Source organism: Nycticebus coucang, chromosome 12, assembly GCF_027406575.1.
Source record: "Nycticebus coucang isolate mNycCou1 chromosome 12, mNycCou1.pri, whole genome shotgun sequence".
Classification (NCBI taxonomy): Eukaryota; Metazoa; Chordata; class Mammalia; order Primates; family Lorisidae; genus Nycticebus; species Nycticebus coucang.
In genome coordinates, this window is record NC_069791.1 from 95,421,181 (window position 1) to 95,444,798 (window position 23,618).

The 23,618-nt window shown below is 44.4% G+C and overlaps 1 protein-coding gene across 4 annotated transcripts in view; it reads left to right on the forward strand.

Annotated features, from left to right (window-relative positions):
- MYH11 (myosin heavy chain 11) overlaps positions 1 to 23,618 on the forward strand; it is a 124,891-nt gene that overhangs the window by 16,876 nt on the left and 84,397 nt on the right. For all 4 annotated transcript variants that reach the window (XM_053556359.1, XM_053556360.1, XM_053556361.1 and 1 more), the window contains exon 3: positions 11,936 to 12,092. In XM_053556359.1, coding sequence (XP_053412334.1) covers positions 11,936 to 12,092 — 157 coding nt within the window. The remainder of the gene's footprint in view (positions 1 to 11,935; positions 12,093 to 23,618) is intronic.

Below are 23,618 nucleotides of genomic sequence, written 5' to 3' on the forward strand. Positions count from 1 at the left end.
GTGTGAGCAGGGAAGATCTCAGGATGGGGCGGGGTCACCTGGGGTCACATCTCAGTCCTGCCCTACCTACTTCTGTGACATGAACAGGTTATGTCACTTCTTGAAGCTTCAGCTTTCCTATTGGTAAAATGGGAATTGGGCTGGGTGAAGCGGCTCATGCCTATAATTCTAGCACTATGGGAGGTGATGCAGGAGGATTGCTTGAGGCCAGGAGTTCAAGACCAGCCTGAGCAAGAGCGAGTCCCTATCTCTGCTAAAAATATAAAAATTAGCCAGGCACAGTGGTGGGTACCTGTAGTCTCACTACTCGGGAAGCTGAGGCAGGATGGTCCCTTGACCCCACAAGTGTGAGGCTGTGGTGAGCTATGATGATGCCAATATATACCAGTCTAGGTGACAGAGCAAGATCATGTCTTGATTTAAAAAAAAATGAGCTGGGCGTGATGGCTCACACCTGTAGTAAATCTTAGCATCCTGGGAGGCTGAGGTAAATGGATTGCTTGAGCTCAATCAAGCAAAAACAACCGGAACAAGAGCAAGACACTGGCTCTACTAAAAATAGAAAAATTAGCTGGGTTGTGATGGAGGATGCTGGTAGCCCCAGCTACTTGGAAGGCTGAGGCAAGGGGATCACTTGAGCCCAGGAGTTTGAGGTTGCTGTGAGCTCTGACACCACAGCACTCTAGCCTGGGGCACTCTAGCCTGGGGCAACAGAGTGAGATTGTGTCTTAAATAAATAAATAAATAAATAGGGAATAATGACCCTCACCTCAAATAGGAAGTGTGAGCATTCCACGGTGATTACTTATGCAAAATTCCAAGGCACGTGATAGACTCTTAACTGATTTCATTGATGTTCCCTGCCCTTCCTTCCTCTTAGAAATAAAGGCTCATAACTTCCTTGGAAACGCTGTCCCTCCTTGGCAGCCAGGTGGGTAGGAGACATGAGGATCTGGTTAGATTTCTTGGAGGCCTTCCCTGTCACAGAGGGGAGTGTCCAGATTGGACCTGGGACTTTTCTGTGTTGACCATATAGATTGGAGTGGACTAGAAATGATATGGTAGCTCTGTGGATAACCGAATTTAGATTTAAATTAATTGACAAGAAATATTTAAAAGTTCATTTCTGGGTGGCGCCTGTGGCTCAAGGAGTAGGGCGCCAGTCCCATATGCCAGAGGTGGCGGGTTCAAACCCAGCCCTGGCCAAAAAACCACAAAAAAAAAAAAAAAAAAAAAAGTTCATTTCTTTAGGTTTTCTGGCCCCATGTCATGTGTTCAGTAGCCACCTGTGGCTAGTGGCTACTGTATTGGATAGAACATTCCCATTGTTACAGAAAGTTCTGTTGGACTGCCTGGAGAGGTGATGAGGGTGTGTGTGGGAGAGTGTGTGACTCTCAGGGGCACAGATGTCCTGTGAGCTCGTACTAGCTCCCCAGAACAAGAGGGACACAGATGTCCCTGTGACACAGGGGTCACCAAGCCCAGCCTTTGTTCATCTCTCCTCTTTGAAAGGACCTGCTCCTGAACAAGTTACCTCATTTCTCTGAAACTTTGTTTCCTTCTTTGTGAAATGGACACAAGATTAGTCCCAGCCTTATAGAGGGAGCTACTCAAAAAGAAAGCACTTCCTCTCCTGGCAGGTGGTAGGCGCTCAGATAGTTACCATAGTTTGCCGTGTTCACATATAATATGCACTTTCTTGTCCACATTTTTGAAGGAAAAATAGACATGTACATTATACATAGGAGAGCTTAGCAAGCTCCTGCCTGCACCTGCCGGGCATACAGGGTTCTAGTCCAGGAGAATACAGGATCTGGTAGGAGTGGGTAGAGGGGCCTCCACCAAGTACCATGATCAAGGGAGAGGGTGGTAGTGCTGCCATGCAGGGTCAGGGCCAAGGCCTGACACCCAGTTGGATGGAGGAGACCAGGAGCCCCCAGCAGGCCCTAGGGACCTGCCTGGCTGCCTGTGGGCCAAGTGGCCTTAGAAGCTCCTACCCTGCCCACGATGAGCGTGACCATCTCAGCCACAGCCTTGATGTGGCAGGGAGGGAAGGGCTCCCCGGAGAGAGGGAAGGGGCAGCTTTCGTAGGGCAGGCAGCTGCAGGAGGGCTGTGCGATCTGTACATTTGCCAGGGGAGCGTTAGCCCACCCCAGATGTATCTGTTCCAGGCAAGAGCTGGCCACTTTCTGGGGGGCATTTTTCTGAAAGTTTGGACCAAAATTTGGGTACATATTATAGATGGAAGCACATTATACATGACAACAGACCGGTAGGTGTTACTATGATAGGTTTTTGCTGTTGTTGTGATTATTTTTATTATGACTAGCCAAAAGTTCTCAGGTCTTTTGCCAAAGCGTGGAAATAGTCACTTCCATCCTTATGTCCTTGTGGCCCTGCCCTGTACCTTTTGCCAAGTGAAAATTACAAAATGCCCCTTGTCATCTCTAAAAATGTCCTGCAAACTTTGTTTCCTAATTAGGAAAATAAGAGACATTCATTATGGAAGACCTGGAAAATTCAGAAAAGCATAGTAAACCCCCAAACCAGTCCTCACCCAGAGGAGGAGATGCAGTTTTTGTCCTTTTCTTGTGAGAAGGGTACCTGTTTACATATTTCAAAGCCTGCTATGCACGTCATTTTGTGACTTGCTCTTTTTTCCATGAATCAACGATGAGCATTTCTACATCTCAACCCCAAAGATACCCCCTTGATGGGCTGTATAATCTATTGTGTGAATATACTGGTATCTATTCTTCTTATGCTATGTCTGAAGGTTATGGTGGCTTTTTTACAGAGCCACAGGGGAAGATAGAGGGACTCGTAGCTATTAAATACCTCATCCAGTTCAGGTACTGTGCCCTGACACACTTTATCTCACTTGATCAACACAATATGCTCCGGGTGAAGTTTGCTTGTCTCCTTTTATAGGAGAGCAAGCTGGGGTCCACGTGGTAGAGCTCATCCTTACTTCCCTAAGCAGGGAAAGTCTCTTTTGTCTGTGGCTCTCCTTGTATGGACATATTATTGGCCTGGGGTTGCTGGTTCACTGGATATTCCTAAGGAGGCCAGTGCACAGGGATCCAGAGGTAAAATTGGGCTCCTTGGGGCCAGGTCTGCCATCTAAGGTATGTCATCTCCAGAGAGTTGAGGACAGGCCTCAGTATTTGTTTTTACCTGCTGTCCTCTGGCATAACATTTGAACCTGATATAGAAATCAGAAAAAAATGAGGAGCTTATGCTGAAAGTCCTGAGATGTGAAATGCCTTCCGACAGCAGATATTAGAAAAAATGAACCAAAGCTTCAAATTCCTGCTATGCTTCTCTGGGCAAATTAGACTAAAATCCTTTCGGCCTGTGATGATGAGCCCATTCCTGTCTTGCTCCTTTCTGGTCAATTTAATCACTTAATAGAAACTCCTGTCCCTATCGGAGAAGATAAGAGAAGGGGATGGTGGGGGGGGGGGAAGGGGGCACAGTAAAACACTCTCCTTGCCCATCATAGCAGAAGGCGTGACTCTTGTTAATAGGTGGTTGACACGGTGATGCTGAGTCCCTGGGTAAGGCAGCCAGGCACACCTGACTTTGCCTTCGGTAATAAAGTGACCTTTCCCCTCTGTTTTGCAAGGCTCACCTCAAACCATGGCCCTTGGAGAAGGTCCTGGCAGACCTCTTGTCTTCTTTGATCTGGAAGAGTCTATAAAAGCCAAAGGAGCTTTTTGTCCCAGGGGCATGTTTGTGCTCAGCAAAGTCCAGGGATGTAAAAGAGCTGCTGCAGATCATTTACAGTGCATAGGGGACAGGAACGTAGCTCTGATTCCTGGTCCCAGGGGCCCTGGCTCTTCTTCTGGACACTGTCTTTGACTGAGCTCTCTCTGCCTAGAATTCTTCACAGAGAACTCTGGCCCTGGCATCTTGCTAGGGGGGAGGACGAGGGTTTCAGGAGGAGGGAGCTCAGTGGGCGTGGACCTGCTCTGTGCCTGGGACTGCCCTTGGTACTCCTGAGTGCACTTTGTCCCTTATCACACCAGCAGCAGTGAGGCTGATATCTCACTCTGCAGATTGTTGAATGACTAGTAGCCACTATCATTATTGTGGGGATCACAGGCTCCTTTGGGAGTCTGATGAAAGCTAAGATGTTCCATGTTAAGAGTTTATGCTAATGTATTATTATTACTGCTACTATTATTTTCTTTATGTAAGAGAGAGAGACTATTATTTATGCCCTTTTTTTGCAGACTAAAAAAAGAAAAGTTAAATAAGTTGATGAGAAACAGAGATAGGCCTCATACTCAAGAAGGCCAGCCCCAAGGCCAATACATTTGGCTGTGATCTCATTGAACCCTTCCCACAACACTATGAGACAGACGCTATTACCCCATTTAAAAGATGAGTACATAGGGGCTCAGATATGCTAAGTACCCTCCCTGGTAAGTGGGCAGAGGCTGAATTCAGACAAGATCTGTGTGAGTCCAGGGCCAGGTTGACTGCCCATGGTGAGAGAGGTCCTTTAGGGTGACAGGAGGCTTAGAGCAGGAGGTGATGTGTGCAGTCTGGGACAGGTGGGGATAGTGCCATGGTGTCACTTTAAGTGCACAGCAGGAATGATTCTAACCTTTCCTTGTGATTGCTTGAGTACCCAAAGGTGCTGATACAGAGTGAGGGATTAAAAAAAAAGGAGTTATTTTGATATATCTAGAACAGATTGCTTGATACCTTATTATGAAAGAAGAATTCATATATGCAAAAAAGAAAAGCTCAGTTTTGGGCTTGTTTGAAAAAGCAGAGGACCTGGCACTCACAGACCCACAGTTCGAGGTAGCAATTGCCACGAGAGGGGCTGTCTGCTTTCTGCTTGTCTACAGGTCCCCCTCCCAGGCATCTCCTGGCCCTTGGGGTTGAGTGCTGTTAACCACAGCACCTGTTTTATCCACTCACAACTGGCCCACTTTTCTCCTGTCACCTGTTCAGTCCCTGTGGACAGTGGGACCTTCCACCCTTGCACCAAGTCACTGGGAACATGACCCAGGGCAGAGGTGGATGGACTCTTTCATTCATTAGGTCCCCAAGCCCAAATCCCCGACTCACAAACCTCAAAGAATGTTTTTCCAGTGCTGATTCTGGTTCTGGCAAGAGCAGGGGACCTGGAGAGGCCTTCCTTCCAAATTTCAGCAGGTGTGCTAATTGTTTTTATCTTAAAGACCTGGCCCAATGATCTTATCCTTCCCTGGAAGGAGCGTCCATCTTGGGACACAGGGAGAAAATAGACCACGAGCCGAGGCCTCCTGGGTGCCAGTCACTATGCTGGACCCTGGAGGGTGTAACAAAAATACAGCTTGGGGCTGCCCTTTGTTGAGCCCCAGGAATTAGCCCTCCAGATCTTTCAAATCATTATTGCTTTGAAGAACCTTCCCCAATAACACAAGAATATCTATGTGAAGAAAATATTTAAAAATAAGTATGCATCATAAAAAGCAAAAGAGCCCCCTTTGCACTTCCCCCAGCCCTCTTCCCCAGAGGCAAACATGACCCACAGGGTCATGTGTGTACATACAGCAAACATAACAAGAAGTTGTTCCATGTGTACTTTGCAGCTTGATTTTTTTTCACTTAACCATATCTTGTGTCTATTTCTGCATCTGTTCAAAACTGCCTCTTCAGACTTAAAGCATCCTTTTTTTTTTTTTTTGGCCAGGGCTGGGTTTGAACCCGCCACCTCTGGCATGGGGCCGGCGCCCCACCCCTTTGAGCCACAGGCGCCGCCTTAAAGCATCTTTTTAATAGGCAGCGTGAGCGTGTGTGTATGTGTAGGTATATGGGTGTATATTTTAGAACTTACCCTTTCATTTCCATCCCTCAACCTTCCTGTTCCCCTCCTTGAAAAAATTGTGGCTACTGGTTTCTTATGTAGCTCCCCAGCAATATTTTGCACATGTACCAGCAAGGGGGGAGCCCTTCCTGCACCCCTCAAAAACTGCAGCCCAGGCCACGGGCTGTTATGTATCTTGTTCTTTGCATCTGTGAGTTTTGGTCGTCCATCTGTGGCAGCAAAGATGGAGCTGCCACACGGCCTTCTGCTCTAGGGATGAAGCCTAATTACTAAGCCCATTGCCTGTTGATGGGCATTTAGGTTGTTTCTAGTCTTTTTGCTGTTAAAATCAGGCTGTAACTAAAGCATAGTTTCAATAGACTGTGTCTGAGATTTCAGAAAACTGTGATATTACCGTCCAGTCTCATAAAGGAGATCTGATTGTCTACCATTTTGCAGAGGGAGAAGAGGAGGCTCTGAGGTAGGGCCACATGCACAAGTCAGGCAGGTAATGAGGCAGAAACTACCTGAGACCCTGTCCAGGCCTCTGTGTTCCTTCCACCTTCCCTTCCTGTTCCTACGGAAGGCTATGTGAGCAGCCCCCTGCTGAGGGCTCTAGGGCTGACCATATAAAGTGTCACAGAAAAACTGGAGCTGCTTAGCCTAATACGGTCACAAGAGGGAAATCCTGGGCTCACAGCTGGGACCTGCTGGTGGCACAAGGCCCACGAGATGCCTGCAGGGACACAGGAGGCCGGATGATGAAACCTCTGAACTTAACCAGCTGGAGAGGAGGGCTCTTGGGGACTGGAACGTGGAAACACAGCCAACTACAGTTGGGCTGGGTCTGGGTGAGGGTGAGCTGCACTCGAATAATAGAGATGGAACAGCCATGTTCCGAAGCTCAGCTGCCCTGCGTGAGGCATGCTTCCTCTTGATTGATCATTGTACCCTGGCTTGCTTGGGAAATTTCTGCAGGAATGAAAAAAATTTCAGATCTTCCTGGAAGCATGAATTAACTGCTTGCTGTGTGTTTGGCATCAGGAGGTGTTAAGCAAACAGGAGGAAGTAATATTCCTCCTTCAGAAATTAGTGATAGTCACCCACGTAAGAGAAAAACTCAATACAAGGTGGGGGGTGGGGAATCAAGGGAGCAGGGAGAGGGAGGAGGGAGGGGGATGGGTGTGCTTATACTTAATGGGCACAATGTTAGGGTGTATGGCACACTTCTTGGGGGTGGGACACATTACAAGAGGGACTTTCCCTCACAAATGCCAACATTGTAACATAATTATTTGTACCCTTAATTAACCTGAAACAATTAAAAAAAAAAAAAAGTGACAGACTTGAGAGGGCTTGTGCATTCTTCCTAGGCTGAGCTCTGAACAAGGAGATAGAAGTGGCTCTGGGAAGAGCAGGGAAAAGTGTTCCAGGTAGAGGGAACAGGATATATGAAGGCTCCAGGGTGGCGAGGTTTTTGTCATCACGGGACAAACGGAACATAATAATAGTCACTAACATTGATTATAGTATCTACTACCTAGTGGACCACCTCTGAAGTAGTTAGTATGCCTTCCTGTTTTGGAGATGAGGGTGAGTAAGGCTCCGAGAGGTTAAGGGACTTGCGTAGACTCACACAGCCACAAAGTAGCCAAGTGAGGGTTGAAATTCAAGTCCCCCATCTCCTATTCTGTAACCCTTAACCACTGCCCCTTACTGGCTCCCGGTCAAAGGCTTGGGTGGGGGTGGTTGGGCTGTGAATGATACCCAAATTCAAAAGGGACATGGCAGTGGGCCTGGTCCCAGAGGAGAGGGGTGGAGTGGAGTGCTGAAGGAGGGGTGGGTTGGCTGACCTTTGTTCAGATGGTCATTGATTGGCCACTTAACTCTTTGGGAGGCCTGTGCTAGGGGCAGGAACACCGGGCACAACCCCTTCCCTGGCTCGACCAGGTCTACTGAGCGCCTACTGTGAGCAGGATAAGGCTCCCAGGTTACAGAGGTGAAGGTGGGCTGCTTTTGTTCTAGGGAACCTTTATCATTAATTTATCCTCCAGGCATTCATTTAGCAAGCATTTAGTTAGCACCTACTTATGCTGTAGGCCTGGGCTAGGACAGAAGGAGAGAGAGAAAAGGGGCTCCCCACCCTCAGGGCATTTGTCCCTGGTGTTTACAGGATGGGTAGGAGGTGTTGTGTGATGGGTTGGGGAGTGAGGCATCAAGGCAGCCCCTGCCCCATCAGCCTGGGTGCGGGTCCTGACCACACTTGCCTCTTACCCTTGCTTTACTCCAACTTTCAGATCCAGCTATACCAATCTGCTTAGAGTTTGCCCTCATGGACCCCCCTGTCCTGTTTTCCTGCTTTTCCTGCCTCTTTACCTCTGTCCCTTCCTATGCCCAGCTGGGTAACACCGTCTTGTCCTTTAAACAGGAAGCAGCTTCCCCCCCAGAGGTTTCCCTGACTGCCTCCAACATGGGTTAGGGCCGTCAGGTCCTTGTTCCCCTAATCCCCTGTTCCTATAATTTTCTTTTTTTAAAACACAATTGTCTTCTCTTCTGATCTGTACGGTCTTGAAGGATAGCCTCTATCATTGATTTCTTCATCTCCAGCCACTGACACAGACCTGGTATATGGTAGATGCTCAGTAAATGGTGGGTGGATGTTTAGACAGGCCTTATGTTGACCTATTTGGATGGGTGTGGGGAGAGCCTGGGCAATTATCTCTCCCTGGCTCCATCAATCCTGTACCTTTGATGAACATCCTTCCTTCACCAGCACTCCAGGCCATCTACACCATTGTCCCTTAGCATACTGAGCCCTGGAGGAACACTCCCACTCTCCAATCAGCTCTCAGTCTTGACTGAATGCCCCTCTTTTATGCGCTCTCTAGTCCCAGTACCTTGCATGGTATCTAGAAAATGCATATTGAATGAGTCAACAAATGATAAATTGTTTCTGTAGGACGAGGCCCAGGTTGGATGGTATAAGGGACTGTGCTCACACCCGGGAGTAGGTCAAGCTAAGCTCAGTGCTACCCGGGTCTTGCTTGGTGACTTTGATCAGGTTGCTTAATCTTTCTGTTTAGTTTACCCTGAATGTAACTCTGGGATGGAATCTCTGCTCCTCCTTTCTTGGTCACTTCTGGGGAGAAGACACAAGCTTTGTGGTCATCAGAGCCTCAGATAGTACTGGTGTTTATTATTTGGGGAAAGCAGTTCCTATGAGACAATCTCCTGGGACCTCAACCCCTAGGAAAATCTGGTACACAGTAAAGAACAATAATAATGGTGGTAGCGCCTCATCTAGGCACAAGGTGGTGGGATTTGCCTGCTGCCTTTACTTCTCTTTCCTGATTATTTTCAGATGTTCCTGACAGCCCCCCAAAAGTGACTGAGGCAGAGGTTGCAAACAATGGAGGCTGATAAAGCCAAATTTTGAGGACACCTCTGGAGAAAACACAAACCACACACAAAGACAAATCTGTGGTCATTCTGAAGGGGGAACTATTTAAAAGGGAAGCCTTACAGAAAAAAGGGGGCAGGGTGAGATAAGGGGTTAAATTCTTTGGAGACTCTCTATACTTTCTTTATATAACATAAGGTGGACATTAAAGGAGAAAAATGGAGTGAAGGAAGAGTCAGTTATGCAGCTGTCCTGGGTTAGTGGAAGACTATGTGATCTTGTCTTGTCTCTTTTCTGCACCTAGGAAGGTAAGTAGTCAACATTCATTAGCGTGACTCCAACAGACTAGACTTGGGAGCTAGACTTAGCCGTCAGACCCAAAGTTACAATTTGCATGTCCTTGTTTATGGCAGGCCATCAAGGAATTTCCTTATAAATGGTCTGTGGGGGCAGTCCTTATAGATGCCTGAGGCCTTTTTACCTTTCCATGGGGAATCTGGCTGATATACAATGTTAGTAACCATTATTCATTAGGAAGGGGGTATAACATGACTCAGCTTCCAAGCCTGAACTTCTATTTTGCTTAATAAATTGAGATTTTTATTTTCTTTTACATTCCTGTTTACCTGGTAAAGCAGGACTGATTTTTAATTTAAACAAATTTTTAGAGATAGAGTCTTACTCTGTTGCTCAGGCTGGAGTGCAGGGGTGTGATCACAGCTCACTGCAGCTTTGAACTCCCAGGTTTAAGCAATCCTCCTGTCTCAACCTCCGCAGTAGCTGGGACTACAGGTGTATATCACCACAGTTGACTGACTTTTTAACCTTTTTTTTTTTTTTAGAGCTAGGGGTCTTACTATGTTGCTCAAGCTGGTTTCAAACTCTTGTTCTTCCCACCTCAGCCTCTGAAAGAGCTGGGGTTGTAGGCATGAGCCACTGCACCTGTGTAGGACCACTTTTTTTTTTAAACTGTGGTAAAATATATGTAACACAACATCCACCCTTTAAAATATTTAAAGGATACAATCCAGTGTCATTTAGTGCACTCCCAGTGTTGAGCAAATATCACTGCTATCTAGTTCCAGAACACTTTTATACAAATTTACATTTTTTTTTTTTTTTTTTGTAGAGACAGAGTCTCACTTTATGGCCCTTGGTAGAGTGCCGTGGCCTCACACAGCTCACAGCAACCTCCGGCTCCTGGGCTTAAGCGATTCTCTTGCCTCAGCCTCCCGAGTAGCTGGGACTACAGGCGCCTGCCACAACACCCGGCTATTTTTTGGTTGCAGTTTGGCCGGGACCGGGTTTGAACCCGTCACCCTCGCAATATGGGGCCGGCGCCTTACCAACTGAGCCACAGGCGCCGCCCCAAATTTATATTTTTTATTCTACTAGTTATAATAATTTTTTTTTTTTTTTTTTGCAGTCATTGGCTGGGGCTGGGTTTGAACCTGCCACCTCTGGCACATGGGGCCAGTGCCCCACTCCTTTGAGCCACAGGCGCTGCCCAGAACACTTTTATAAAACTCCAAGAGGACGCTCCATGCTCAGTAGCAGTTGCTCCCCATTCTGCTCTCTCCTGGCCCTGGGAAGCACGAATCTGTTTCTGTCTCTACTGATGTGCCTGTTCTGGACACTTCACCTGAATGGGATCATACAGTATGTGGCCTTTAGCGCTTGGCTGCTTTCACTCAGAATCACGTTCTTATGATGGAGCATCCATCCATGCTGGAGAACCTGCCAGCCCTTTGTTCCTTTTTTTTGCGGTTTTTGGCTGGGGCTGGGTTTGAACCCACCACCTCCGGCATATGGGGCCGATGCCCTACTCCTTTGAGCCAACAGGTGCCGCCCATCATTTGTTCCTTTTTAAGGACAGCTGTGCTTGTCTCCATTTACTGATGAGGAAGTACTTTGTTAACAGTAAAAAAACAAACAAAAATACCCGAGGTGAATACTTGGGATTTCTTTTTTTTTTTTTTTTTTTTTGAGACAGAGCCTCAAGCTGTCACCCTGGGTAGAGTGCTGTGGCATCACAGCTCACAGCAACCTCTGCTCAAGCGATTCTCCTGCCTCCGCCTCCCAAGCAGTTGGGACTTCAGGTGCCCGCCACAATGCCTGGCTATTTTTTGGTTGCAGCTGTCATTGTTTGGCGGGCCTGGGCTGGATTCGAACCCGCCAGCTCAGTGTATGTGGCTGGCACCTTAGCCGCTTGAGTCACAGGTACCAAGCCAATACTTGGATTTCTAGTTCCCAGTTTCCTTCCAGCTGTGTGATCTGGTGACAATCTCCCCTAGCTTCAGTTTCCCTCCTGTTAAACAGACAGCTGGGAAATCATAGCCTCACTGATACAGAGTAGTTATGAAGATTTGATACAAAGATGCTCATGTAGTGCTTAGTTTGGGGCCTGGCACATAGTAGGTGCTCATGATGAAGGCTGTTATTTAAGCCTGGGAGGCCCAGGAAGGTATAGTAACAGCTGGTAGGAGTGAAGCTCAGATTTGAAGTCAGTACTGTTAAAAAAACCACATACCACATAGGTTTTAAAGAAATCCAATTTTGTACCTTGTTACGCTTCCCCTGTCCCTGGAGTCTCAGTGATGCCAAGGGGTCCCCCTAGGACTCTGAGCTTCAGTGCCCTCTTCTCTGAAATGAGATTATCAAGCGTGTTGATCTGATCTCTCTTCCCTGGAGAAGGTCTGGAAGTAAGCTTGGTTCTCTGTCTGCAGACATATTCTGGCCTCTTCTGCGTGGTTGTCAACCCCTATAAGCACCTGCCCATCTACTCGGAGAAGATCGTTGACATGTACAAGGGGAAGAAGAGGCACGAGATGCCACCTCACATCTACGCCATTGCCGACACGGCCTACCGGAGCATGCTGCAAGGTGAGCGGCCCCAGGGTGGGAGCAGGAGCTCAGTGAGGGCCGTGCAGGGCAGCCTCCCAGAGCCCTTCCTGCCCTGACTGCCTGCAGTTTCTGCCAGGAATGTGGAGTTTGGCAGGCAATGCTGAGGCACAGGAGTGCTGTGACTGAAAAAGGGAAAAAGTGAGCCAAACATCTGTGTGTGTGGCCGGGCAGGGCTGGTGGGCAGACAGCTTGGGCAAATACGGGCATGGGCCTGCTCTGGTTCTGGAGCACCCAGTCCTGCCAGGCCAGCTGTCTGGAAAGGAAGGAGAGAGGGTGGGTCACAGCCATGGACATCGTTTCTTCTGCAGCCCCAGTTTCCTCATCTGTCAAAGGGGATGATAATCTCCATTCATCAGTTTGTTGTAAAAATTGCTAATGCTGGCTTTTATAGACTTGGCACTTCTGCATATTTCATGTTTATGTATTATCCTTACTGTTATTCATAAACTTCTTTTTGAGGCATAACAGTAGATACATACAGCAGAGCGTGCTAATTTTAAATGCTCAACTTAAAATTAACTTTTACATGTGTCTACGTTGGTATAAGCACCACCCAGCCCAAGATGTGAAATACTTCCAGAAAGTTCCCTTGTTCTTCCTTCCAGTCTATACCTCTTCATCACACCCTCTCCACACACGCAGACACCAGGAATAATTACTATTCTGACTTCTGTCATCATCAATTAATTTTGCCTAAACTTCACATACATAATATCCTAATATTATTTCCCTAATATTTTTCTTATAATCTTCCCTCTTCTCCAAACTACTTCAGACTAAGCAAAACCCAGTAATATCTTAGTTAAGAACATGAATTCTGGAGCAGAGTTTCCTGGTTTGAATCCCAGCTCTGCCACTCATGAGCTGTGTGACCTTGGGCAGGCTATGTAACCTCTCTGTACTTCTGTTTTCTCATTTGTAAAAGAGGATTATAACAACCATGACCTACCCCACAGGGCTGATGTGAGGATTAAATGTACTATTACATCCAAAGTGTTTGGAACAGTGCCTGGTACTTGGTAAAAACTCACTATAAAATGCGAGTTATTATTATCTTCGTCATGCATGAAAGCAGAAGTTGGATATACAGTTTTATGTTTCTAATGCACATTGAAAAGAAGACGTAATTATTAAAATAGAAATTATTAATCTGAGAGGCACCTAAAACCACCTCACAAATTAGGATATTCACTGTGCTTCATACAGTGCCACTGTGTGAGAAGTTTGAAAAGTAGAAGTTTGTTACTGTGGGGCTTCTTCCTACGTACTCTTTGGAGCATTTTGGAGGGGTCTCACCCCCATGTCAAACACAGGGACTGGGCAGCTAATATAAACAAGGACATCTGGTGGTCGAGTAAAGACTTTGGGGACCCAGAAAACTAACATCTCCCTCTAAAGGGGCACTTGACACATGGGAACACAGGAATCTGAGTTAGGAATTGAGACGAACCCAATCCTAGAAGTTCCCAAGGGCAGAAATTCAGGTGTGCCCAGGAGATACTCCCTCCAGGTAAAGGGGCTCCGGCAAAAGCATCCCAAGTTACTGATAGAGCTAGCCGACACCAACCTGTGACCTGAATGGGATCATTGCAAGCACAAGACAATCATTGCCTCACACACATTCTTTGTGGTCTCCCTCAATGGAAGAGCATTTAAAAAGTGGTTCATATGCCTCTTTGGGAAGCTAAACCTTACAAAGTTACATGTTCATATCATTCGGGGTGCTTTTGGCTGCAAGTAACATAACAGCCAATGAAAGTAGCTTAAACAACAGGCGTTTACTACCTCATGTAACAGGAAGTCTAGAATCTAGGGCAGTGTTTTTCAACTTTTTTTATCTCATGGCACACTTGAACCTATAATTAAACTTCCGTGGCACACCTAAATTACATTGATTTTAAAAAAGAGTAAAAGGAAGAAGTGCTTTGAACTTCTTTTGAAAATAATTTAATTAATGATCTGTAAAATTTTTTGCAGTATACCCGAGATCCTCTCACGGCACACTGTTGGAAATCACTGCTCTAGAGGTTGATGATTCAGGGTTGGTAACTTCAGTAGCTCAAAAGCAGACTTCTTTCGGATTTTCTTGGCTTCTTCCTCGTGTTCATAAAATGGCAGCCATAGCTCTAGGTAGCACATCCTCATGTAATTTCTATCAGCATGAAGGAAAGGAGGATTAATTTCTTTTTTTCTGTCTCTTTTTCATCAGGGAGGAACTTGGTCACATACCAAACCCTAAACCAATCACTGGAAAAGGGGATTGAGATGTTCACAATTGGTTTAGACCATTCCGGGTTCTTTTCTGGAACCAAGGGAGGTCCCATTAAGTAGATTTGATCTGAAAACTAATGAATGAAATAAAATTTCTGCTAGCAAAGGAGAAAGGGAGAATGACAGATGGGTAGGCATTGCTATAGTGCTCTGAAAATATATATTTGTAACTTGAAAAAAATTAATATTATAAATTCATTCTGTGACTTCTAAACATCTATTAAGGCAAAGGAGAATGTACAGCACCTATTCTATAATGCAGAGCTCATTACTATTTACATATTGTTATACAATCTTTCATATACTAACTGAGCTAAACAGCATGAAATGAAAGAGGTTTTGATTATCTGAAGATGTAATACTGGGTTCCAGAAAAAAAGATGACTTAAAAGAAGGATCAAAGCTTTACTGTATGTAACTGGGGGTGGATGGAGGTTTAACTGGGCTTAAAAACTGACATTGCAAATTATGAGAACAGGTTTCTTTTACATATAATAGGAATTTCTTTTTTTTTTTTTTTTTTTTTTGTGGTTTTTGGCCGGGGCTGAGCCTGAACCCGCCACCTCCAGCATATGGGACCAGCATCCCACCCTTTGAGCCACAGGCGCCGCCCCTATAATAAGAATTTCAATGTAATGTAACTTGATGCTAATTTGTAGATTTAATATTAAATGAATTAGGTTCTTTTCTTTGCCTTAACATTTTTTAAAAATAAAATCATATGAGTGCAAAAATACAACATTCTTCATGTCATGCTTCCCTTCTGCAGCTGGAGCTAAAGAGGATTATTCTTTTTTTTTTTTTGTAGAGACAGAGTTTCACTTTATGGCTCTCAGTAGCAACCTCCAACTCCTGGGCTTAAGCGATTCTCTTGCCTCAGCCTCCTGAGTAGCTGGGACTACAGGCGCCCGCCACAATGCCCAGCTAAAGAGGATTATTCTTACAGATTTATTGGAAGGGTCACTAGTTTTCCTAAGGGCTTCTTTTCCTTCTTTGGCATTTAGCATCATTACTCAAAGCTCCCGTGGTCTTATGGTTCAAGATGATTCTCTGATAGTCAATTGGAAATTGACTTCTTTTTTTCTTTCTTTCTTTCTTTTTTTTTTTTGTAGAGACAGAGTCTCATTTTATTGCCCTGGGCAAAATGCCGTGGTGTCACAGCTCACAGCAACCTCCAACTCCTGGGCTTAAGCGATTCTCTTGCCTCAGCCTCCCAAGTAGCTGGGACTGCAGGTGCCCACCAGAATGCCTGGTCATTTTCTTGTTGCAATTTGGCCAGGGCTGGGTTTGAACCCACCACCCTCGGTGTATGGGGCCAGCACCCTACCCACTGAGCCACAGGCACTGCCCTGACCTCTTTTTTTTCATGGCCTTTCCAAGGCCATCAACTTCATGAAACACTACATTTTATTTCAGGGAGCTGCCACATTGTTTTGTGTTAATATCATGATGGTTGATGTTGACATCCAATGACTGGCATGGTGAAGCCATTGAATTGTAGGTGACAGTGATGGATGTAGACCAATGATTTCCCATGTAGTCAGTTCATTGTGTGTCATGATGACTTTTGTTTCCCTAGACAACCTTCTAACCATGGGGCTATGTTATATACTCAATGACAAGAACCTCCCTGTGTTAGTATATTTCATTCTTCCCGAGTTCTGTATTTTAACGTGAAAGTATATAGTCAGCTCTCTAATATTGCTTATTAATGTTCGGTTGACATTGACATGTTCTATACCCCAGTAGAAAATGACAATCACAAACACACACATCCATAAAATATAAGGTATTTGTTTAGTTTAAATGTTAATCAACAGCTACTACATATCATTTTGGCATTACCTTGTGCTTTCTGGCAAATTGTTGATGGTGGACTCAAAAAACCCGAAAACATCACAGAGAAAAATATAAGCTTGGGAAGAGTTCTGTTTATCCACTTTATTTCTCTGTAAAGGGGGAATTTGTTTAATGGTGAAGGAATGTGTAGGCCCAGTGTGTGACTCCGTGTATGAATGTTGCTGTCTCATGCTGTAATCCACACTGAGCTTAGTGCCTAGGTCAGGGTGTCCAACCTATGACCCATGGGCTGCATGCAGATTATTTGAGGACTTTTCTGCTTATCTCTGGTGTCAGGTATTATGAAAAGTATGCACAGACCTTTTCTTTTGCTCATCAGCTTTTGTCAGTATTTGTGTATTTATTTATTTATTTATTTATTTTTTTTAGAGACAGAGTTTCACTTTATGGCCCTTGGTAGAGTGCCATGGCATCATACAGCTCACAGCAACTTCCAACTCCTGGGCTTAAGCGATTCTCTTGCCTCAGCCTCCCAAGTAGCTGGGACTACAGGTGCCCGCCACAATGCCCGGCTATTTTTTGGTTGCAGTTCAGCTGGGGCCGGGTTTGAACCTGCCACCCTCGGTATATGGGGCCAACGCTTTACCGACCAAGCCACAGGCGCCGCCCAGTATTTGTGTATTTAATGTATGGCCCCAGACAACTTTACTTCCAGTGTATGGCAGAAAAAGAAAAAAAGGTTGGACACCCCTGCTCTAGGTAGAGAGGCAACCAGCAGATATGGCTTCCTTTGTAGAACAAAATGGGGTGTGAAAATGTGGGGACTGGGGAGGGATGGAGAATAGACATGCACTGCATATAGAATGAAGCATTTCAATTGCGTTACATGCATGCTAAGTTCCTGAGGACCTGTAAACTCTATAAGACCCACAGACACTATCCTTGTCTGCATGTTCATCCTTGTGTCTCTGGCACATTTCCTCATGCTCAGCATGCTTACTTTATATTTGTTGAATGAATGAAAAACTATTGGAGTAATTTAAAGACAAGAACCTATAAGGGTCAAGATGGATGGGAGGGTGGTTTCTGGGAGGATTGAGGTTTTATAAGTCTTGAAATATGGTTTATTAAGGTGAAAAAAAGGAAACAGAAATGGCCTTCTAGCTAAGAATTGTAAAAGCATCAGTGTGGAGGTGAAAATGGGGGTGGCCACTAGAGTTGGAGGGACTGACTAGTACAGTGTGGTGGGAAACTTGTAGCACAGGTCTCAGCTCTTTGGTGCCTCAGACAGTTGGGACTAAGGGAGGCTCTTTCTAAGAGATAGCTCAAGACACTGCACCCTCCCCAAAGGATGTCAAAACCCTTGAGGGAAAGGGGAAAGAGAAGTAGGTACTTAAAAGATATATCTGTGTATGTGTAAATTATATTGCTTTATTTTTAAATTTCCCCATGCTTTTTTGTTTCTGTAAAGATAATACATCTGAATTCAAAAGGTGAATTTCTCCCTTCAACTCTAGTTTGCCTATGGAGTAACACCATGGTTTCTAGTTTATTAGTTATCTTCTAGATATATTTTTTGCACTTGTAAGCAGATACGTACCTACTTTCTTCCCAGTGTTTTCCCTATACACTGTTTTACATTTTGCTAGAGAGTGTTAACATGTCAATGTGTATAAGGATTCCTTGTTCTCTTTTAAAAAAAAAATTAAAAACTTGATTTTATTGCTGGCATCCTGAAATTTTTTTAATTTGAAGTACTGTCTATTGGCTTTTTCATTTTGAAAGTTGAAGATTTAACTCATTTATCCACTTGATTTCCCCCTTCTGACTCCTTTCCATATACAAGCCTCATCTTACAGAGTTCCAATATAGTTTTATCTTCTTTTTTTTAGTAGTTTTTGGCCAGGGCTGGGTTTGAACCCGCCACCTCCGGCACATGGGGCCAGCACCCCACCCCTTTGAGCCACAGGCACCACCCCATAGTTTTATCTTCATTTTGATGAACTCAATATTTGGAGTTTACATTATTATGCCTATAGATACGCTATCTAGAGTTTCGTTATCATGATTATATTTTCAAAAGCTGAGCTCTGCACTGTCTTGTGATTACTTTTCTTTTCCTATATGACTTATTGTTTTCCCGGGAGTTAGCAATTGCCTTTTTTCCCCTCCCAACCAGATTTTCTATTCGAATTTTGCCTCCAAATTCTTCTTCTAAATGTGTTAGTCTCCGCTTGATATGTTCAGACATGTATTGGGGTCATACTATCCTTAAAGGTGATCTCTACTGGAGCCTTCTGACCTGCCCTGGCCTTCTCTATGATTGGCAGCTATAATCTGAGGTCTTCTTCATCCTTGGAATTTTCAGTGCTCTCATGGTGGATTCCTTGTTTCCTAGGTTCCATGTCTCCTTTTTTTCTTGGTTTACTCTCCTAATTAAATGGAGCATCTTCTCCAGTAGCTTCTCAAGAAAGGATCTATGTGATCTTGATGTATTGAGCTCTTGCATACCCGAAATAATTGATACTTCTCTGATACTTAAAGGATAATTTAGCTGGGCTTGCCTGAAATTTTTAAGGCACTGCTTTCTTGACTTCTAGCTTCAGTTTCATTTTTGAGCAAATAAGACTCAATCTGGGGCGGCGCCTGTGGCTCAAGGAGTAGGGCGCCGGTCCCATATGCCAGAGGTGGCAGGTTCAAACTTAGCCCTGGCCAAAATAAAAAAAAAACAAACAAACAAGACTCAATCTGATTCTTGATCTTTTGTATGTGATAAGTTTTTGTTTTTTCTCCTCTGGAAGCTTTTAAATCCTTCTTTGTCCCTCGCTCATGATAATGAAACTTATCTAGGAATCTGTTTCATTCATTTGCCAGACACTTATCCATATTTTGCTGTGTATAAATGTATATTTTTTGCCTAAATTTTGAGGAAATATAAGGATGCACATTATACATGGGTAGTACTAATTCTGTATCTATATGAATGTTTTTAATTCTTTTATTTATGTTTATGCATTAAAAGTTCAATAACAATATCTGTGCATAAAATAATACCTTGGGACAATTTTTTTTTCTGAAAATTTGTGCCAAAAATGTGGGTACATATTATACACAGGAACACATTATACATAGCAAAATACAGTAGTGGGCTCTTTTAATCTGTAAACTTGTGTCCTTTAATTTTGGGGAAATCTTTGATATTTTATTTTACTTTGTGTTCTCTGTTCTGTTTTTCTGGCAGTCTTTTTATTTCCATAATGGAACTCCTGGACTGGTCCTATAATTTTCAACTTTAATTTTTTCATCTCCTTAATGTTTTTTTTTTTTTTTTTTTTTGTAGAGACAGAGTCTCACTGTACCATCCTTGGGTAGAGTGCCGTGGTGTCTCATGGCTCACAGCAACCTCTAACTCTTGGGCTTACGCAATTCTCTTGCCTCAGCCTCCCGAGCAGCTGGGACTACAGGTGCCCACCACAACACCCGGCTATTTTTTTTTGTTGTTGCAGTTTGGCCGGGGCTGGGTGTGAACCCGCCACCCTCGGCATATGGGGCCGGCGCCCCACTCACTGAGCCACAGGCGCCGCCCTTTCCTTAATGTTTTTTATTCTGTTTTCTGGTCACTTACCTCAACTTTGGTTTCTAATACTTCCACTGAGTTTTTCATTTCTAGTATCCTTTTTATTTTAATGTCTAAGAACTCTAGTTTTCTGAATGATTCTTTCTTATAAAAATCTTGTTCTATGAATGTGATATCCTGTTTCTTGGAAGAAACTTCATCCATATTCTCAATTTCCTCCAAGATGCATATTTTCCTATTTTGTGTGTTTTAACATCTATCATATTAGTAGCTTTCTTTAGCTGTCTTGTGATTCTTGGTTGTCCATTCATCTGGAATGCTTTAGTGCCTGGGGTACCAAAGAGTAAATGGATGCTTGGTGCTTGTAGGAGGAGGCCTGGTGATGGTGATGGTGAGCTTGGCTGTAGTATGAAGGAGCTGGGCCATTCTGTTAGATACTTCTCAAGTCTTTTTTTCTTGGACTGATCTGATTCTTCAGAAGATCTGTATGATCTTCTGCCTGGAAGTTAATAATCTGTCTAGCATCATTTTACTAGTCTAATTGAAAAGAGAGTAAGGGTTTCAACATTCTGGATAAAATTTGCACATTACCTTCCTTCTTTGAGTTGGGGTCTGGGTGTCCCCTGGGATGGCGACCCTCTGTCTGGAGAATAAATCTACTACCTCCTGTGGGCTGTGGTGAGGGCAATTACTTGGTTTCAGGGAGTATAGAAGATATCTGGTAGGGCCAGGTGTGGTGGCTCATGCTTGTAATCCTAGCACTCTGGGAGGCTTAGGCAGGTGGATTGCTGAGTTCATGAGTTCCAGACCAGCCTGAGCAAGAGCGAGACCCCATCTCTAAAAAATAGCTGGGCACTGTGGCAGGGATCTATATGTAGTCCTAGCTACTCAGGAGGCTGAGGCAAGTGAATCTCTTGAGCCCAAGAGTTTGAGGTTGCTGTGAGTTATGATGCCATGGTATTCTACCCAGAGCAACAAAGTGAAACTCTGTCTCAAAAAAACAAAAAAAGATATCTGGGATGTGTAGCAGCTTCTCAAATAGACTTTGACCTAATCTTCATGTTTTTTTTTTTTTTTTTTTAAATATCCTTGACTTCTCTGTCTTCCAAATGCTTCTGATGTTTCCAACCTCTGAGGTTTATGGTAGAAATGGGGGATTCTCTGGTGAAACTAGATTGTGTCTCCACTTTTTATACTGCTGACTTAGACTTTTCTCTTGGTACTGTCATCACTTGTCCTGTTTTCTGGCTTCCAGGGTGATTGTGCTGTTCTCTCTTCTTCAGTTCTTTTTAAACAGGTTGACATATATATTTTTAAACCCTTTTACTATTATTTTAGTAAGGTTTGGGGAAGGAAGAATACCAATAATAAATGTGCTCAACCCACCGTGCTCTTGTGGAAATTATCTTGTGCCTTCTTTACAAAGAGGTGATAATTATGATGGTAGATTTTTGGTATATTGTTTGGATTTTACAGGAGTAGTCTCAATTAATCTTTACCAGAAACCTGTGAAGTGAACAGGACCAAATCAGGGTATTCAAAGTTAAGCCCCCAAACTATTGTGGTACCTACATGTGTCATCCAAAATAAAAATAATATTAAATTATAAAGCAAATAAGGGCTAACAAAGTTTTGATTTTTCCTATGTTTCCCCTGGTATTTTTTATGGTATATCAAATATAGAATTCTCCCTTCATATGTGTGCATGTGTAAATGTGCACACGCACACTTCTATGGCTTGTTATGCTCTAGGGGTGGGTACTGTCATTAGCTCCTTTTATATCAGGGGAAATTGAGGCTCAGAATTGAACTTGCTAGAGGTCTGATAAGCGTCAGAGCTGGCTATAAACTTGGATTATCTGATGTCAAAGTCTAAACCTCTCCTGCATGCTGAGCTGCTGCACGGATTGCTCTTGAATTCCCGTTGAAGGCCGTCTGCTCTCGGGGGTCTATCTTCTTACATCTCAGGGTGTTGACAGCTCAGAGCTTGGGAGGCTGGAGTTGAATTCAGTAATTTAACATGATAGATGTGAGGACAGCACCACTAAAGCTTTCTAGACAAGAACAACTTCGGATCTTCCCTGTCTCCCTTCTCTAGATCCAGGGGTCGGGGAAGGACTATGCAAGGCAGATAAGATTTCAGCAAGACTGTCTGCACTTGTCTTGTACAAGATGGCCACAGGAAGCATTTTATCTTCACCTTATTAGCACCAAATAACCACACTCAGGGGATTAAAAAAGAAACAAGCAGACTTTGCCAGCTCAGGGTTCTTGGCCGGAGCCCTCTCCAAGGTTAAAACAAGTCTGGGGGTTGAGGTGATCCAAGTTGTGTTCTCAACTTCGGAGGTTCCCACACTCAGTTGTACCCCTCTGTCCATGATTGGCCCACCTGACTCCCCAGAGGCAGCTCCTTCATAATGTCTATCTTTCCTCCAAGGTGGTGTGGTAGGTAGAATAGTACTAGTACATCAAAAGAAAGCAAGGCCCCCAAAGGCTAATGGAATAGCTTAGGCCTTGTGTTTTAGTTCATTTGGGCTGCTGTAACTAAATTCATGGAATGGGAAGCTCATTAACAATAGAAATTTATTGCTCAAGGTTCTGGACACTGGGAAGTCCAAGATCAGGGTGCCAGCAGATTTGGTGTTGGTGAGGACAACATTTGCTGGTTCATAGATGATGTGTTCTCTCTGGGTTCTCACATCGGGGAAGGGACTAGCTGGCTTTCCAGGGTTTTATTTATTTATTTTAAGACAGAGTCTCAAGCTATTGCCCTAGAGTGCTATGGCATCACAGCTCATAGCAATCTCAAACTCTTAGGCTTAAGTGATTCTCTTGCTTCAGGCTCCCAAGTAGCTGGGACTACAGGCACCCGCCACAACACCCGGCCATGTTGTTGTTGTTGTCGTCGTCGTTGTTGTAGCTGGCCCAGGCTGGGTTGGAACCCGCCAGCCTCAGTGTATGTGGCTGGTGCCCTACCCACTGAGCGATGAGTGCTGCCCAGGGTCTCTTTTATAAGGGCACTGATTCCATTCTTGTGGGTGGAGCCCTCATGACCTAATAACCTGTCAAGGACCTCACCTCCCATCACTTTGGTGGTGCAGATTTCAACATATGAATTTGGAAGAGACATGAAATGTACAGACCATAGCACCTTATAATTAGAAAAGGGTTGAACTTGGCCTAATACTCTGTTCTCCTGTTTCAGAATCACTACTGTCTATAAGCACTTTATTGGATCACTATTTTAGGTGATGACCAGGGTGGTAATGATGATAAAGATGATATAAACAGCAGTTATTGAGTGCTTAGGTGTAATGTGGATAATTCTAAACTCTTTCTGAATCTAGTCTCATTAAAGCATTTTCATGCCCTTGAAAGGTCTGGAATTTTATGTATCTCCCTGGTGAGGAAACAGGCTCTGAGGGGCAAAGGTGGCTTGCCCAAGAGGTGGAGCCAGGAAGTGAATTCCAAGCTGTTTTGCTCTGGGGGCATGTCCTGGGTGGGGGGAAACAGTGTCCCTACAAACATCTCTAGGAAGAGGAGCAGTCCATTCTTCTCTGCCTTTTGGAGATTTTGCAGTGGCTCTTAGCTCTGTGTTTGGCATGGATGGGGACAAGGGGTGAATGGTGACTCTGGCTGGCTGGCTGAGTTCACAGAGGTGCTGGGAGTAGCTGATTGGGACCCTGAGTTATCATGAAAAGCAAGTCTTCTGGTGCCCATGGTGCCTTACAGGAAAGGGAGAGAGCAAAGGAGAACTCATTTTTTGTTAATGAACTATTAATATTGACTCGAAACGGGAAGCTCCAGCTCACACTTGGCAACATGTTCCTTGTTGAAATAGGCATGTGCCAGCCTCC